Genomic DNA, 18,255 nt, shown 5'->3' on the forward strand with positions numbered 1-18,255 from the left:
AAGACATTTAGTCTAGGATCCATTTTTCACTCTGACACTTTGATATTATAACGCATTTTTCACCCTGGCACATTCATACTATAAAACATCCAAGCTTTTGTTTGCACTATTTTTATCCAGACAACATAAACTGTACCGTGAACAGAGCTGATGAATGATTCAGACTTCCACCATAACATATCCCTAATAAGTCACCCTAGAAATCAGACATGTTCCCGGTAAAGGCTTCACATAGCGCTACATTGTGAGTTATTGCTGGTGTCGAATTCCTTTGGCCATCACTGTTCCATGAAAAAGAAAAGGTCAGTTCGCACAGTAAAGTATATGCACATTTTATTAGAAGAGTGGGACTAGCATTTCAGCCCTATGCTAATGTAAAGCTACGCTGTCCATTTTGCTTGTTCATTTCAGCCTAGCTGTAGCGTACTGCAGTGGGTCTGCAGCGTAGCTATAAAGACCTCATTAAACGGCAGGAACACTGACAAACCCTCACATGATTTTAACAGTGACAACAGACCAAAGAAAATAATTGTTTTTATACACATATATAAAAACTGTTCTCTTTTGATTACTTCTTGAAGTTGGGCTGGTGAAGGCTACATGCTAACGATCGTGTTCTTTAATTCAGGGTCAAAGAGGACTTCCCGGTGAGCAAGGTTTCAAAGGACAGCCTGGGCCTGCAGTAAGATATCTTAACTCATCTTTTCTTGGATTGGTTGTGTCTAGACTAAAGTGTTCTAATTGATTGTGCATTGATAAGGCCAGTTGATAGATAGTTCTCTCTCTCTCTTTCTCGCTCTCTCTTTCTCTTCTCTCTCCCTCTCTCTCTCTTCCACTTTTTAGGGTCCTAAAGGAGAGCCAGGACCTAAAGGAGAGACTGGGAGAGTAGGAGATCCAGTAAGTACCCCCCCCCCCCCCATTCCTCACACAGTCTGTGATGAATGGTGCATTACGATATTCTAATTTGCGTTGAAGTTGGGAGTTGGGTTTTGTTCAGATCACTGTGTTGGTTTGGTGACAGGGCCCACCAGGATTGCAAGGAACTCAGGGTCTCCGTGGCCTTCCAGGAAATGTGGTATGTATTTATTACTGGGTAGTAATGTAGTAATAGTTCTGTAATAGTGTAGTACAGGTCTTATAGCACATGTGAGTCAGTGGTGTAATAGTCTAAACATCTGGCGCTGTTATAAACATGCTGTCCGTGCTGTTGTTCTTTATAGGGAATTCCTGGTAGCATTGGACCACCTGGTATTTCTGGACCAAGAGGAGAGAAGGTGAGACCTAACAGCATCAGCCTATTGTTTATCATTATCCATTATGGTCACTACTACCAATCATGTAACTACCTGGGCAGCCGTGGCCTACTGGTAGGGTTGCCGGTTCGATCCCTGACCAGTCCACGGCTGAAGTGCCCTTGAGCAAGGCACCTAACCCCTCACTGCTCCCCGAGCGCCGCTGGTTGGGCAGGCAGCTCACTGCTCCGGGGTAATGTGTGTTCACTGTGTGCTGTGTGTGTTCACTAATTTGGTTAAATTGGGTTAAATGCAGAGAAACGAATTTCCCTCACGGGATAAAAAAAGTATATATTCTATTCTATTCTTTCTTTTATTTTACTTACCTTGGGAGAAGAAGGTAGTCTCTTATCACTTTTCATTTAGTCAGAATATTTACATGAAGACGACACCAAGAAATTGCAATTAATGGAGCTATACTGTAATTAATTTGTCATGTTCTATTAGATAGTGATGGTAAATGGTCACATACTATGATAGTTGGCAAGTATGGAAATGCAAAGATAGAACGTTCCGTGTAGGTTACAGGCAGAACTTGGATCGCGTTGGTGTGGTGACAGACAACACTGATGCATACAACTTTTTACCCGTCTTACGGGGCCTGCCAAGTGGTGGTGGGTGATGGGCCAAAGTAAAAGCAGAAAGAGGATGAATCACATCTCTCCAGTGCCAGATGTCTTGACATCCCTTCCTGGCACCAGCCACACTCTGCGTGTGATAAACTCCCAGTGAGCTTCTCGGTGTAGTGTAGCTGCTTGAGGGTGCAAGGAGTGACGAATAAAAAAGGCTGTAGATTTTAAACGATTATATAATTCAATGGGCATTATAAAAACAGTAAAACAGAATGTGTCTGGGTAAGTGCAGCATAATTCACTGCTGATCATTGCAGAGCCCCTGGATAGTTCTTTCTTTCTTTGCCCAGGGATTATGCATTGTACTAGGTCACACATTTTTGTTTATTTATTTTTCTGACATTTATTTCATGTCAATGGTTTCAACCATGCCAGTAAGACCCAATGTCTGGTATATATCACCTCTATCCACCATTCTAGTAGTAGGAATTTCGCACAGTCTGTGCATCCTTCCATGCTAGTCAGATCCATACATTCATCTTCATGTACGTCTCTTTCCCCCTGCAGGGAGAGACGGGAAAAGAGGGACCCTCTGGTCCCGCCGGTCAGGCCGGACCACCAGGGCTGTCGGGAGAGACCGGACCACCGGGGAAAGGCAAGGACGGGCAGAGGGTAAGAGCCTGACGACTGCTGCCTGCACTAGCCCCTGTGCTACACCTACTGTACTGTACTGCGGCTCTGGCAGAGGTCTATTCTGCTGAGCCAGTAGACACTGTGTCCCAAGCACATCACTGGCTCTGGCGAAATAGCAGAATGCCTGAGCAGCATTTCTTCACTTGGTTAAGTGTGTATGGAGATTTATGTACAGTATGTATGGAAAGGCACTGTGGTGGTGAAGCAGCGCAGATTGTTTTTAGATGTGGCGTATTCATTAAAATGGCCTGATATTACTTCCCCAAAAATTTCACTTTATGTGTTTTTCACTTTCCTCTAGTTGAGCCGCCTCTCCCGTTAAAAGCTCTGTTAGTCTTCTGTGTGAGTGTGTATTTGGAGTGCCAGTGAACGTGTTGTGATGGATTTGTTTAAATCCAGCCCTGTTGCCCCAGACAGCCTTGCGATAATAGGGCTGAATTTGTGGCTTGCTCCACCTGAGTCTGCATATTTTATGTGCACTGGGAAACGCGCGGGGAAGAAAGTGTTTACGCTTTTGTTTTTCCCTTAGTGAGAGAAAGTGTATGGCTGTGTGTGTGTGTGTGTGTGTATGTGTGAAAGAGAGAGTGTTAGTGTGTGCGTGTGTGCGTGTGTGACTGTACGCGTGTGTGCGTGTGTGCGTGTGTGCGTGTGTGCGTGTGTGTGTGTGTGTGTGTGTGTGTGTGTGTGTGTGTGTGTGTGTGTGTATGTGTGTGTGTGCGTGCGTGCATGTGTGTGTCAGACCACTTTTTAATGGCGTGGCATCCAGCTAATGAAGGAGCGCAGTGCTGCTGTGCCGAGTGCAGGTGTTGTGGTTAACATGCAGCCAAATCCTGGTGTGCTGCCAGCTCAGAACCCACACCTCATATAGCAGCTCTTAATAGCAGCCCTGTGTGTGTGTGTGTGTGTGTGTGTGTGTGTGTTTGTGTGTGTGTGTGTGTGTGTGTGTGTGTGTGTGTGTGTGTGTGTGTGTGTGTGTGTGTGTGTGTGTGTGTGTGTGTGTGTGTGTGTGTGTGTGTGTGTGTGTGTGTGTGTGTGTGTGTGTGTGTGTGTGTGATCACGGATGCATCTTTCTAGTTGTACTGGTTGATATTTTACGTTTCTTTGTGAAATCTGGGAACATATCTGTAGTAAAGCACATCACATTCTGTGACTCTATTCACTGTGTGTGTGTGTTTGTGTGTGTTGAAGAGGGGTGTGTGTGCCTGCCTGTGTGAGCTCTGAACTTGTGTGAGTGTGTGTGTGGGTCTGCTTGATTTGAAAGGTAATCATTTCATCTGTAAAATTACAGGGTGAGCCAGGATCGCAGGGACCACAAGGACCTCCAGGGTTGAAGGTAATGTTCTTTATTCTTTCTTTCCTAATTCCTCTCTTTGCTCTTTCTCCCTCCCTCCACCCCCCCGCCTCTCTCTCTCTCTCTCTCTCTCTCTCTCCCTCTCTCATTGTTCCTGTCATTCTTCCTCCTCTGTGATCTACAGTAGGTGGCACAGAAACTCCACAGCAATTCATAGAGAGAATACTAGTGAAAATAGAATGGAAAAATAGTGAAAAAGTGAAACGGCAAGTGGCAAGACATTACCAACACACCACTCAGGGTCCAGAAATCTGCAGGCCAGATTGTGAACTGTGGAGTTTTTTTTTTTTTTTTTTTTTTTTTTTTAAAGAAGTGAACAAAATATCACTGAACAGCCAACCAAACTTTCCTCCACCCTTGACACTTGACAAAAAAAAAAAAGACGGTCCGTTGTGGTTAAGTCCCGCTGGTAAACTCTGATATCTCATTTGTGTGTGTGTGTGTGGGGGGGGGGGGAGGACTACAAGCTCAGACTGACTCTGTGCTTCTCGTCACCATTCAAGCACAGCCCAGCAGTCAATAAAGCAATTTCGCAGAGGTGAACCCCCAGTCACGGCACAGCGCCATTTGAAAGCCGTTGCAAGATGTAGTTTGACAAATCTGTATCATTTGTCCACTGCCCGCAATCTAGTCCTGTGATCAGGTTAGATTTTGTCAGGGCCGACCCAATGGGCATTGGACAACTTCAGCAGAGGGACAAACTTGCACGCCAAACAAACAAGCAAATATAGAAATGGGGAGATAAATGAATCACCCGAGTGCAGGCTAATTGTGTTTGTGAGACAGCATGTAGACGGCATGTGGCCCGTGGCCTGGTGGGGAGGGGGGTCTTGCTGCTCTCGTGGCTGCCAGCAGTCATTTCCCAGCAGGCTAAAAAGCACACCAGACACCCCGGGGAATTAAGGAGGGTTATGCTGAGGTTGTGTGCGCGAGCCAGTAGTTCTGCAGTAAGTCTGACTTCAATGTGTGTGTGTGTGTGTGTGTGTGTGTGTGTGTGTGTGTGTGTGTGTGTGTGTCTGTGTCTGTGTCTGTGTCTGTGTCTGTCTCTCTGTCTGTCTGTCTGCCTGTCTGTCTGTGTGTGTGTGTGTGTGTGAGTGTGTGTGTGTGTGTCTGTGTGTCTGTGTGTGTGTGTGTGTGTGTGTGTGTGTGTGTGTGTGTGTGTGTGTGTGTGTGTGCGTGTGTATCCGCAGGGTCAGCCTGGGTCACCAGGGCTGCAAGGCATGCCAGGATCCAGAGGACCACCAGGAGAGGGCAAAGTCGGACCACCGGTACAAATATACCTGACACCACAGACACACACACACACACACACACACACACACACACACACACACACACACACACACACTCACACTCACACTAACTGTTCTGTATTCTTAAGATGATTTCTCTCTGTCACAGGGACAAACTGGCCCTGCTGGTGAGAGGGGACAACAGGTGAGTGTCCTCTCAACCCACCTGCATGCTCTGGACAGTGCATGTCATACATCTATGAACTTTTTGGGAAGTGTGCAATATCATTGGCTAGGAGTGTTTCTTTTCTTAAGTTGGAGTTATTGATTACTATGTCTGCCGTGCCCACTGTAATTCCATTCTGTAGTCTTCTGCTGTCTATGTGGTATGCGTGAATTGGTGTTTAGTTTTTATGATAAGCAGTTGTATGCAGCACTGTAATGCCCACGACAAATGTCCCTTCTGGGACAATAAAGTTAATCTAATCTAATCTAATCTAATGACTGTAGACATGCACTTGCAATGTGCAGTGGCTCAGTATACGAAAGTCATATCGAACAGTGATACTCAAATGACAGTTGTTGCTAATGCTTATTTGTGTTTGTAATTTATTAGGGGAATGCAGGACCAACAGGTGCGGCTGGGCCTCAGGGTCCTGCTGGACACAATGTGAGTGGTCTGATGTACACACACACACACACACACACACACACACACACACACACACACACACACACACACGCATACACACACACACACACACACACACACACACACACACGCATACACACACACACACACACACACACACACACACACACACACACACACAAACACGCACATACACATACACACATTCACAAACTGCATCACATACGCAGAGAAGCAATCATTGCACATCCAAAGTTTCGAAGATACAACTGAATGCCATCTTGTTTCACAGGGGTTACCTGGACGACCAGGTGAAAAAGGATCCCAAGGAGAGCCTGTACGTATAAATGAATGAATGAACCGATTGTTAATAATTGCTAATAATATTAAAGGTGCTCTAAGTGATTTTGGACAGCGTCACTTCTGTTGACATTCAAACAAAACAAAGAGCTCCACAAAGAGTTATGTTTCATGGTCTACAGTGTAGGTTGTTTTTGACTGCGCTAGGCTGCACCAGGTTGTTTTTGTTGCCATTTTTAGAGCCTGGGCTGTCTACAGAGACTGCGTTTTTATAGTGTATGCACGGGACTGGCAGCTTTGGTGAGGAGATGTTTGCTGTATGGGACAAAAAAATGTTTTAGCTTGGAAACCGCATAACATCACTGAGAGCACCTTTAGTATCAGATAATAACATGATTCCTTTAACTGTCAGTTAATGTCGGGTTCAAGTTTGGCCTTCGTCCATTTGTTTGTTTGAGTTTTGGACCATCTCCAATGACACTCTCCACCTTTCTTTAACAGGGAAAAGCAGCAGATCTATCTGATCTGAACCTGAAGGTGAGAACATTTTTGAATATCTCGACAATTTATGCAGACCCACACACACACACACACACACGCACACACACACACCTACAATACACACATACACACACACACACTCACACACACACCTACAATACACACATACACACACACTCACACTCACACACACACACACACACACACACACACACACACACATTCACACACACACACATTAACTAACATCATGTCTCTGTCCAGGACGTCTGCTCCGACTGCCCGGCCGGTCCAGCTGGTCCCCCGGGTGTCCCCGGCATGCCCGGCGATAAAGGCCACGACGGACCTCCAGGCAAAGCCGGCCAGGACGGCTACCAGGTAAGACGGCTTCACGGTCAGTGGTCAGGAAAATGAATCTCATCGCTGAGCATCGCTCCTGTAACTCATTACACTCCTGTCACATTTACAATGACAATCTCTGTGTCCTTATTTGTTACTTTAATTAAGATTGTTAATTATTATCTGCGTCCTTAAAATAATTCTTTATCTTGGCGAGTTGTGGATGTGAATAAGCATGCCAATGTCAGGTCAAAGTATGCCACCGCAGACATACTTCCTAGACCTACTCGGAAAGAGGAAACGAGATGCACCTCACTTCCTCATATTCCTCCGGCCCTGACCAACTGTCAGACTGACATCTCCTATTAAAAAGCCCTGCTTGGAATGGCAAATTGGTACAGATTGCATCCATGAAATATATAGAGGTTTTTAGGGTTGATTTGGAACAGGGGCAGAAGAGCGATGAGGAGAGAGAGAGAGAGAGAGAGAGAGAGAGAGAGAGAGAAGCCGAGCTGGAGAGAGCGAGGAAAAAAAAAAGAAATAGAAAAATTGATACAGGTATTCAGAGATGTTCGAGAGACGGAGCGCCTAGATTGAAGGAGAGATAGAGACGTAGAGAGATAGAGAGAAAAGGGTAGAGAGATTGGAAAGAGAAAAATGGAATATGGACACCCCTGAGAGACACGGAGAGAAAGAGAGACAGAGTGTACGAAGGACAAAAAGAGAATGGAGAATGGGAACGGGGGAGAGAGGAGGAGGAGGGAGATTGAAAGGAGAGAGCGGAGATGAAGATGGAGACGGAGATGGGGAGCTGGTGAGAGATGAGGCCTGGTGCTGCCGCTCCTCTCGCACAGAGCTGGCCACAGATGGGCGCTTAGCAAGCACCCCCAGAGAGTGTGAAGCACCCCTGCGCATCCATCACACACACACACACACACACACACACACACATGCCCGCGCACACACACACACACATACACACACACACACACACACACACACACACACACACACACACGCACGCGCACGCACGTACACACACACACACACACACATGCCCGCGCACACACACACACACATGCCCGCGCACACACACACACACATGCCCGCCCACACACACACACGCACACACACACACACAAATACACGCACACAATCACACTCACAGGGGGAGTGCCAGAGAGGTAACAGGCTGCCTGCACACCATTAGACAACCTTTTCCAGGGTGCCAAACACTCTCTGCTCATAACCCCAACTGCTGCTGAGGATGCTTAATTTGGTTCCCTCTCTCTCTCTCTCTCTCTCTCTCTCTCTGTGTGTGTGTGTGTGTGTGTGTGTGTGTGTGTGTGTGTGTTTACAGGGTCAGCCAGGGCCAACAGGTCCAGCTGGACCACCAGGACAAGAGGGCGCAAAGGTGAGGTCACCAGCACACCTATTTAATGCCAGAAACAGCACAAAGACTTGTTGAACCATTGCTATCATCCTTCATATCACAAACATCATCTGGAAGATTTCTTTTTAACACATATTTTAGAATGTCTGTACTTTGCGCCATATTTACAACAGATACCTTTTGGCTTTTGGCAACCAAAAAAAAAAAAAAAAAAACCTAAAAATGATCATGTAGAGGCACATTAACTGAGATGAAATCAACATAATTGATGTGGATTACATTTAATAAGTGCTCCCCTAATACCTGCAGGGTGGCAAAGGTGACCGAGGGCCTGCTGGTGGACCTGGAGAGAAAGGTGAAAAGGTATGACAGATCTCCACCGTCATTTCTACAGTAAATCCCCAATCCACTGTGATGCCCATCCTCAACTTGAGTGTTTTTTGTGACCGTTTCCATTTATACATTTCATGGAGATCCCTCTACCCAAAACAATGTACAATACAGTACAGCTACATGTTATCCTCAGTATGTGTGTTCTCAGACTAATAAAACTATGGCATTGATGTTTTACGATGACTGAAATACTTGGACATGGCATCATGGTTGAAAGTTTGACCCCTGAGGCTGCCACCACTGTACCCCTGAATAAGTCACTTAACCCTGACTTGCTCTAGGGGGCCTCTCCCTATTCATGGGTTTATTAATCAAGCACCTTGCAGTCTGCATTCATAATCTAGGACGGTGCTTGATTTCATATAGATGTGGAAAGGGGCCTGATGAAGCTAGATTAGAGCATCTGCTAAACGAGAACAACTATGATGTCAGCCTGAGGTGACCACCACATGGCCAGCTCGGAGTCCTGGCATTGCGTACAGTTTGCACTCATGTATTTGTGTGTGTGTGTGTGTGTGTGTGTGTGTGTTTGCAGGGACCTGCAGGACCTTCCGGATACCCAGGAAGCGCCGGTCTGATAGGCCCACCTGTGAGTGTTTCATTAGACAGTTTCCACGTGTGCTATGCCAATTTCATTACATTTCAGACACTCTGCCGTCATGCCACACTAGCTGAGGGAGAAGAGCATTCATTAAGGCAATACTGTCTAGCGTGAAGCACCAGGCTCCACCTGCACACATTACTGACAACAGCTTGAGTTCTACCTGTTGGACACAATATGCTGTGGTAGTTTTTCTCTGACCTGAGACACCACATATGCATGGCATTGGTTCTCTATGGTGTCTTTATGATGGAGTTCATAGTTTTCACGAAACTGACAAACGACAAACAGTTTATCCTCACTAGTCTCTTCCCATCCGATCAGAGCTGATTATTTGTGGTTCTTAGTATCGGTCGAACGATTTGTTTGCTTATGTTTTTGACTTTGCGTTTTGTCACATCTTTTGCCTTTTTTCTTCTTGCCTTCTCCATGTTGCCATCTCATTAGAATGTAAATAGGCTCATCCATATTCACAGGGTGGACTCTTGAGTCATGTGACGCCCGTGTGCTTTGTCTTGTAGGGTACTGATGGAAATCCTGGCATCGCTGGCCCCGTGGGCCCCCCCGGTGAGAAGGTAATGATAGCCAGATCAATGTTGCAATTGATGTCCTACAGTTTCTCATTTGACTCAGTTAACAGCTCATGCTAAGCAGCGTTGGTGCAGCGGCTCCCATCTCATGACTGCCATTAGCGGTATCAGTCAGTAGGTCGACACGTGTCACCTAGAATGTGTTGGTGAATATCTTGCGGTCGGAATAATTGGTGCTGTTTGTTTGTTGTTGTCAGGGAAAAGAAGGATCAAAGGGAATCCAGGGACCCCCAGGTCTTCCAGGGTTATTGGTAAGGCACTGAACCTTTGCTTGTATTTTTTTTTGTTTGTTTAAGTCTGCATTCAGCAACTACCTGATTTTGCACAGCTGGTTGAACAGTGTGTAACAGTAACGCTGAGTTCAGATCAATTGGTAAACAGTTGTGTTCAAATGTGAAATGTTGTTCTGAAATGTCAGCGTTAAAGATATGTTTGTTGTCATTTAAAGGGGGCGCCTGGCAAACAAGGAAAAGATGGCCGACCAGGAGAGCCTGGGGAATCCGTGAGTACAAGAGCCTCCTTTGGAGGGGAGAGAGTGCCGCTGAATGATGGCGTTGCATATTCGATGTTTGTCTCGGCTATTTGCGGCCTTCATGTTTGATGGCAGAATGTCCCGCAGGAGGCGGCTGTTCTCCTCCTCTGGCTCGGCTCCAGTCCCGATCTCCATCTATCTGTTTAAATGAGCAGCCCTGGGCTTTACGCACAAAAAACAACAACAACAACAACTGGGGATCCATCAAGAGGCCTGGGATTCATTAGCGATCCATTTTCTTTTGACTGGGTCATTTATTGGCGTGTAATTATGACGCTCTTCATGCAGGGTAAACCAGGAGAACCAGGGCCGCCGGGCCGAGACGGACTCCGAGGACTTCCTGTAAGTGACCTCGTAATGGATTGTGGGTAAAAAAATCTGGCTTGTTGGGACTGTTCATGTCAAGCGCCGTGTTGTTTTCCGGCCACTCAGCAGTGTTTGGTTTCTTTAATGTGTCTAAACAGGGATTCAAGGGCCATAGAGGCGAGCCAGGACCACAAGGGTCAAAGGTGTGTATGTTACCAATAACCACAACAGTGGCGCTGTTATTTTTCAACACTGTCTCTACATCACAAATGCTATTAAGTAGCTCAGACTATGTAGTCTGTGTCTTTTGTCCTCAGTGTGAGTGTAACTACGTATGTAAGGTCAGATAGGAATCTTAGTTTTGAGTGGATTTTTGAGGGAGTCATCAATTTCATGTCCAACGTTTGCAGGGAGAAGACGGAAAAGCGGGTATCCCAGGGCGAGAAGGCCAACCTGGAAAAGATGTGAGTCTGATGATAACATCAGTGGGAGCTTTTCATTTTATTTCAGCTGATGGAGATGTGCGATTAAAATACCTGAGATGCTGGGATTAGTGTCCAGTGAGGTGACTTTGTCTTTTGTGCTGGACACCTTGTAGGGAGGCACGGGACCTCCAGGACCAGAGGGCCCCAACGGTCTTAGAGGAGAGCGGGTGAGAGATCTTTGCTCACACACACATTTAAACACACACACACACACACACACACACACACACACATACACATTTACTGTATACAAACAAACACACAGATGTACACACACACACACGCACACTCACACACACACAGACACACACACGCACCAACACACACACACACACACACACACGCACACGCACACGCACACGCACACGCACACGCACACACACACACACACACACACACACACACAGAGAGGCTAATGTGTCAAAGAGAGACTTGAACTAATTGTTATGATATGAATATCTCCACCCAGGGTTCACCAGGAGAGTCAGGACCATCAGGAAAGTCGGGAGCCCCAGGCACTCCTGTAAGTGATGAGCTTTCCGCAGCACCTCTCCACCTCCTTAATTAACTGCTTTGACATTGCTGCCTGAGTTCCAGGAATGTGCAGATATTCTGTAGGAAAATGCCCCCTCTCATGCGATTACAGACAAGTGGTGCCAATCTCTAGTAAAGATCTGTTTTTTTTTGTAATTCAATTTTTATTGACTTTTCAACACAATACAAAGTACACAGTACAGAGCATTTTGGCCAAATACCCCCCCCCCCCCATCCCACCCAATCCCTTACCAACACATGGATCCGCATTAGTCAGCGGAGTAAAAAAAAGATCATACAAATCATCAACAAAGAAAGAAAGCTTTTACAGGAGCAACTCTTTAATCATAGCAATGCCATGTAGCCAATTATTGATAGTAGAAGGCTTTGCATGGTTAATTCTTGCTGAGGAAAGTTCTAGGTGCATAATGTCTAATACAGTATACAACCAGTGTTTTACAGAAAGATCATGGGGTGGAAGCCATCTCTGAACCACTATTTTTTTGGCTGCGGTCATACCTGCTAACCAAAGTTTCCGTGTTTTCTCTGTGATGCAAAACTTTGAATCATCAAGCAAAAGATGCAATGCAGGGTCCATTGGAAATATGATGTCTGTTAAATCGGATATGATATTGATTACACTATTCCAAAAAGAATAAACCTCTGGGCAGCTCCATAAAGAGTGCATGAAACTCCCTACATTACCATGTGGGCAAAAGGTACAATAGGGATGGGGAGCTAAACCCATCAAATATCTTCTTTGGGGGGTCAAATAGGTGCGGTGACATATATTAAAATGAATAAATTTATGGTTCGGATTTTTTGACGAATTGGTGACATTGTCCCATACAGCTTCCCAATCGATGTCTCCCTGTAGATTTCCTACATCTTTCTTCCAGTCTTTAACAAAATAGTCAGAGGTTCCAAGATGTGCCAGCAATTGAGTGTAAATAAATGAGACTATCCTTCTGGGTGCTCTTTGTATAAATTCTACAATAGGATGTAATTTTAAATTGGAGCCCCAAGTAAAGATCTGTTTAATAGTCTCTGGATGGCAGTATCTCTTTCGATTAAATGTTTTTTATCAGTAACAATATTTTATCAGAATATCAATAGAATGTGAGCAAAAAAAAAAATGTTGACGCAGTGTCAAAAATGCCTAAGCTCTGTGATGTTGATATACTCACTGAACGTAGCATGTGGTCGCTTTATTAAATGCAATGCACAGGAATGTAAACGTGAAATAATAAATTTTGAAATAATACAAAAGTGCATGCAAATTCAGAATGCTTAAAAATGACAATGTATGTTAACATGTTAAACCATTTTATATCATAATCTCGTAAATGCATTAGAAACTCCACAAAGCATGCTCTTTTGGAGAATGTCTGCTGAAGGGCACCATAAGGAGTCTGTTCTGGCAGAACCATCTGTGCCGTGTTCACTTTGGTCTGCAAATCACGAGATGTGCACAGCCCTTGTAGATATAAAAGATAATCCTGTTTTTTTTCCTTCCATGCAATCTTGTTGAGATTTACAGTGCATACTCGGTCCGTGTTCACAGGACTTTCTGACAAATATTAATCTGAGCAAATCCCTCCTAATGAATTTGCCTGTACATTCACAGCTTAAGCCATGTGGATGGCAAATGGCAAAAATTCCTTCTTTTTACGGTATTTTATTTTCTCCCTGTTTGTGTTAATATTCAGGGTGTTGCTGGCACTAAGGGAGAGAATGGAAACCCAGGATTGCCTGGATTCCCTGGTCCTAAAGGACCCTCAGTAAGTGTTGAGTATTTGAAACAAATTGGAAAATGAGGGCTGAGGATACAAAAAGCATTATGTACTAAAGCAGTCAAGAAAAGTGCTTAAAAGTCTATGTGTGTTTTTGGCGGCCATCTAAATAATTCACTGTACACAATTACTTGTGTTTGTAAAGGGTCCTCGTGGTCCTATGGGTCCAGAGGGGAAACAGGTAAGAAAAAAAACACATTTATTTAAACTCATGTTTAAACTGCAAACTGTTTAATTATCGTTTTGTTGAACCCCTGGTTGTACCGACCTCCTGAAATGGTGTCTTTTACAGGGAATGCCAGGAAAGGCTGGCGACCGTGGAACTAAGGGTGACAAGGTGAGAAATGCAATCCCCTCAGTGGCAAAACAGGGAGAAATATTAAATACTAATGCAGACTTTGACACACTTTTATCTCTGAAAGCAAGGTCCCTCACGTACCAGTAGAGGAATAGTACCTTGGATCAAAATAAAGGATTTAGTCATTTGCGTCGTTTTGACCTCTTTCTCATGAAAAGTTTAAGCAGAACTGCATCAAATTAGTTTAAATGAACATTTAAAAAGCATACAAATCGTATTCAGTGGTTTTGGATGGAGATCGGCTATGTGATTGCATGGCATGCAACAGTACTACTTAACATGAACATAAAAGCTCTCATCCATGTTCATTTAGTCAAAGTAGCTCTCTGAGGAAAAAAAGGTTGGAGACCCCTGCCGAGGGTGTACTTCATTTTAATTTTCATCACCTTTCTCTTGAGAAGTTTAAGCAGAACTGCATCAAACTGCTTGTGCTTGATCTACTTTATGCTGTAGGGTGACTCAGGAATCAAGGGCGACAAAGGCCCCACTGGGGACCCTGGAGTGCCGGGCATCCCCGGAGCGCCCGGCAGGAAGGGCCACACGGGAATGATGGGAATGTCAGGTCCTCCAGGAGAGGCAGGATTAGTTGGTCCTCCAGGAAACCCAGGACAGAATGGACTACCTGGAGCTCGGGTGAGTGGGGAGTTTCAAAATATAATGCTAATAGTAATAGTAACAATAATAATGATTATAATATAAAATCACTCATTAAACGACTAGTTATTTTGTTGCATGATTTAAGCTGACATTCATCTCCTTGTCCTTCACAGGGAGAGTCACCATCGATTGAAACGATGCGAAGACTCATCCAAGAGGAGCTAGCGAAACAGTTGGAGGGTAAGGTTGCTCCAGAGACTGCATTCATAGATGCTAATCTGAACCTCTCTTGTCTATTCGGACCTGACCCCTGGTAACTTTTTTACCATTGTGTAGTGTTACAATCCGTTGTATTTGCGTTCCCTTATAACGCATATCCTAACCAGTGTAGTCTAGTTGAACCATCTCCTCACTCCTACGTATGTTTTGGGTCCATTTAGAATCTTTTTTTTTTAATATTGTAAATGAAACACTGTTGTTTCAAATGTCATTGTGATGCTTTGCCACAGTCAAGATGGCCTACCTCATGGCACAGCTGCAGCCCACCCATGTGAAGAGCACAGCTGGCAGACCTGGGCCTCCAGGATCTCCGGGCAAAGATGGCAACCCTGGCAGAGCTGGTTCCCCAGGAGAGCCTGGTATGCCAGGCCAACCGGGAGGCGATGGAATACGAGGACCCATGGGCCCTAAAGGTACAGCATAAAGGCTACTTACTAAACTAACTGCAAATGTGTGATGTACTGTAGGAGCTTGTGGAAGCCTGTAGAAGCCTAAAGATCCGCTATGCTGTGATGTACTGTAAAGACGCATGTTCAAATGAGGTAGGCATACAGTACATACTGCAGTGAAGCTAAGATTGATAAATTGCTATTATTCATGAATTGTGTATTATTTAGGGCTCCCTTGTAAAAGAGATTTAATTATCTCAATGGGATATCACCTGGTAAAATAAAGGATAAATACATTTATTTGTGTAACAGTTGAGTGTTGTCCAGTGGGGGAAAAAATCATAATCACCCATCAGGGTACTGTAAAATTCAGCTGTAATGGTGCAAAGGGATGTAATGGCTCAAATGTACAATGCAATTACCTGCTAGGTCAATATGCATGCCCTATTGCATAGTCCACAGGGTCCTTCAAACATTCTTTGGGGAATTGTTGACATCTAACAACACCCTTGTCCAAAAATAGAAGGTAACAGTGACCCTTGTACTGTAAGTGGTCACGGTTATGACCGGTCATGATTTACACGGTCACCATTACAGCACAAGTTCCTTCATGAGATGTTTTTGTCTGTGCCTGGTGAACTCTTCCAGGTGAACGAGGATCCAAGGGTGACCGAGGAGAGGACGGTGTTGGCCAGAGGGGCGAGCAGGGTCCAACTGGTCCCATAGGTAATGACACCACCACGCCTCAATTGCACTGATACACACTGACAGTGAGTCTTTTCACTTGAGATGCTCTCTGGATCCACATTAATGTGACAGCAAGCATTGTCTGAAGACCAATACAGTACTACGGTGTTACAGAGTAAGACCAGAGAGCGTTTTTCACAAATTGAGCAACTTGGTGCGAGCATAGCACAGTGTTAGCTTTGCTACTTAGATCCCAGTAGTTGTACTTCCCTTCTTTTGACCCTGTGCCTTGAGAGCTGCTGTGTGTCGTAAATGGCTGTTTTCTGAGACTATACCTCTTCCGGATGCTCCACACAGGTACTCCTGGTCCACCTGGTTACGGCAAAGACGGGCTTCCAGGAGCAGCAGGATCCCAAGGAGAACCGGGCCACCCCGGACCTCACGGCCAGCCAGGTCCCTCAGGCCCGCCAGGCCAGTGCGATCCCTCGCAGTGTGCCTTCTATGCCAGCCTGGCGTCAAGACCATCATCCAAAAACGTCAAAGGGAAATAAGGGGTGGGGCGTCTTAGCCCCCCCCCCCCCCCTCCACCCTAGGAGAGCAACCTACCAATGAACTCAGTGTTGCAGTGAACCAAGAACTTTTCCTATTGAGATTTGTAACATTAACCTCAGCCTGGGAGGTTTGGAAGGATGTGTGCTGCCGGTCAGAATATCTGTGTTTTGTGATTTGTTTGTCGTCTTTTTTTGTGTTTTGTTCATTTGTTTGTCTGCGTGTTTGGTTGAGTGGATGAGTTTTAAGGAGTATGGGGGAAATATGCAAGAGAGGCTCAGACATCAACTTTATTTTCAATCAGGGAACGATTCACAACTCACCTAAACTCAGGGTGAGTTTAAAGCCTCTTTAGCTGTCAAGCGTAGCAACGTGGTTGAGGAGCAACCTTTGTTTGTAGTGGTTGCCATGGCGTTAATAAACAGCATCCATCTCATAGTTTACACACCGTTCATTCTGCCTCTACTCCTTCCCTGGAATGGGGTCAGCACAGGTCATCAATCAGTGTTTGCGAAAAATTGATCCATTGTTAGGAAGGCGAGTGGGCGTGTGCGTGTGTGTGTGTGTGTCAGTGTGTGTGTGTGTGTGTGTGTGTGTGTGTGTGTGTTATTTTGGAGTCAGCTGGTAATTATCTAGTCTGGGGACCTATCTACTAGATTTTTCTTATTGATGGGTGGGCAGTCTGCAGGGAAAACAGTCGGAGAAAAGCTGTTTCGCTTATCGACAGGCAGCCGCTGGCGAGATCATTAGTGATCCCGCCATTCGCTAGTGAAGTGCTCTTTCTGGGCGCTCTCGCCTGGGCCCCCTCGTTTGCCTCTTCTAGGTTGCCTTTTTCCGAGTTGCCTTATTGTGTCTGGTATCCGCTAATGACTATCAATCTCCTCTGCTTGATAAATGACGAAAAAATCTATACTTTATCACAAACACTTACAGGCCTATCATCATAACACTAAATGTTTCTTCATTTGTGTCATCTCCCCGACACGGCACGAAGACGCATTAGCGGTGAAATCTCGCATCATCAATAAACGAGTGCCGATACGATAAACGAGAAGAGCATCCGAACGCAGAAGGGAGACAAATATCCACACGGTTTATGATGAGTCAATAACTCAACGTGTCGTCGGCTGAGTGATGTTTGTTGGAGAAATTAAAAAAGTACAGTGGAATTAAAGTGTTGCCCCAGGAAGCTGATCGTAATCATGGCCCGTGATCCCCCCCCCCGCCCCCCCATCCCCCGTAGCAGCTCTTTCATGACTCTTCCCAAAGTTTGCAGGTTCATTTCAAGCCTCATTTCATCCAGTCTCACTCCCCTATCAGTTGTGAAGTGGTTTGCTATTTCTTTGCTATTTCTTCCCCCGTGAGAGTTGACTTTTTTTTGGGGGGGGGAGACGGGGTTGGGGGGTGAGGGGGGGGTGCAATCTCCCTAGACCTCTTCCTGAAATGAAGACATTGTTTTCCTAAACTGCCTCTCCAGCGTGTCGCGGATCACAGATTAATGAGCGCTGTGTGGTGCACCTCCATCATGGGCTCCTCTAAGTGGGTCTGTTTTAGACGCGGAATTGTGGCCCGCTTCCCTGGTGAGCCAATTAAGAGTTGCCTGACAACAGCACGGCTATTTCCGAATCTTTCGGAAGCTACAGCAGTTAGATCTTACAGTTGGGATTTGAGTCGGGTCTGTTTGTCTGATTAAAACCGCTGCACCAGCTTTTATGGTAAAAAAAAAAAAAAAAAAACAGTGTCTGTTTAATTCTGTGCATGACCAGTGAGTGTGCTCTTTGGGATTATTTCTTAATCCAGGCTTCTAGTTTAGATAGTGTGGGCAACAAAGTTGTAG

The 18,255-nt window shown here is 45.3% G+C and overlaps 1 protein-coding gene across 1 annotated transcript in view; it reads left to right on the forward strand.

Moving 5' to 3' along the window:
- Positions 1–17,643, forward strand: part of col22a1 (collagen, type XXII, alpha 1) — a 58,194-nt gene extending 40,551 nt beyond the window's left edge. Inside the window, exons 34-64 of the mRNA XM_062529298.1 lie at positions 629–682; positions 844–897; positions 1,022–1,075; positions 1,221–1,274; positions 2,432–2,536; positions 3,846–3,890; positions 5,099–5,176; positions 5,310–5,345; positions 5,757–5,810; positions 6,085–6,129; positions 6,594–6,629; positions 6,858–6,971; positions 8,293–8,346; positions 8,635–8,688; positions 9,254–9,307; positions 9,841–9,894; positions 10,107–10,160; positions 10,358–10,411; positions 10,730–10,783; positions 10,906–10,950; positions 11,158–11,211; positions 11,346–11,399; positions 11,702–11,755; positions 13,476–13,547; positions 13,705–13,740; positions 13,852–13,896; positions 14,371–14,550; positions 14,688–14,754; positions 15,024–15,206; positions 15,831–15,908; positions 16,227–17,643. Coding sequence (XP_062385282.1) covers positions 629–682; positions 844–897; positions 1,022–1,075; positions 1,221–1,274; positions 2,432–2,536; positions 3,846–3,890; positions 5,099–5,176; positions 5,310–5,345; positions 5,757–5,810; positions 6,085–6,129; positions 6,594–6,629; positions 6,858–6,971; positions 8,293–8,346; positions 8,635–8,688; positions 9,254–9,307; positions 9,841–9,894; positions 10,107–10,160; positions 10,358–10,411; positions 10,730–10,783; positions 10,906–10,950; positions 11,158–11,211; positions 11,346–11,399; positions 11,702–11,755; positions 13,476–13,547; positions 13,705–13,740; positions 13,852–13,896; positions 14,371–14,550; positions 14,688–14,754; positions 15,024–15,206; positions 15,831–15,908; positions 16,227–16,420 — 2,169 coding nt within the window. The 3' untranslated portion in view covers positions 16,421–17,643. The remainder of the gene's footprint in view (positions 1–628; positions 683–843; positions 898–1,021; positions 1,076–1,220; positions 1,275–2,431; positions 2,537–3,845; positions 3,891–5,098; positions 5,177–5,309; positions 5,346–5,756; positions 5,811–6,084; positions 6,130–6,593; positions 6,630–6,857; positions 6,972–8,292; positions 8,347–8,634; positions 8,689–9,253; positions 9,308–9,840; positions 9,895–10,106; positions 10,161–10,357; positions 10,412–10,729; positions 10,784–10,905; positions 10,951–11,157; positions 11,212–11,345; positions 11,400–11,701; positions 11,756–13,475; positions 13,548–13,704; positions 13,741–13,851; positions 13,897–14,370; positions 14,551–14,687; positions 14,755–15,023; positions 15,207–15,830; positions 15,909–16,226) is intronic.
- Positions 17,644–18,255: the final 612 nt, after the last annotated feature.

This window comes from Sardina pilchardus, chromosome 24 (genome assembly GCF_963854185.1).
Source record: "Sardina pilchardus chromosome 24, fSarPil1.1, whole genome shotgun sequence".
NCBI lineage: Eukaryota > Metazoa > Chordata > Actinopteri > Clupeiformes > Clupeidae > Sardina > Sardina pilchardus.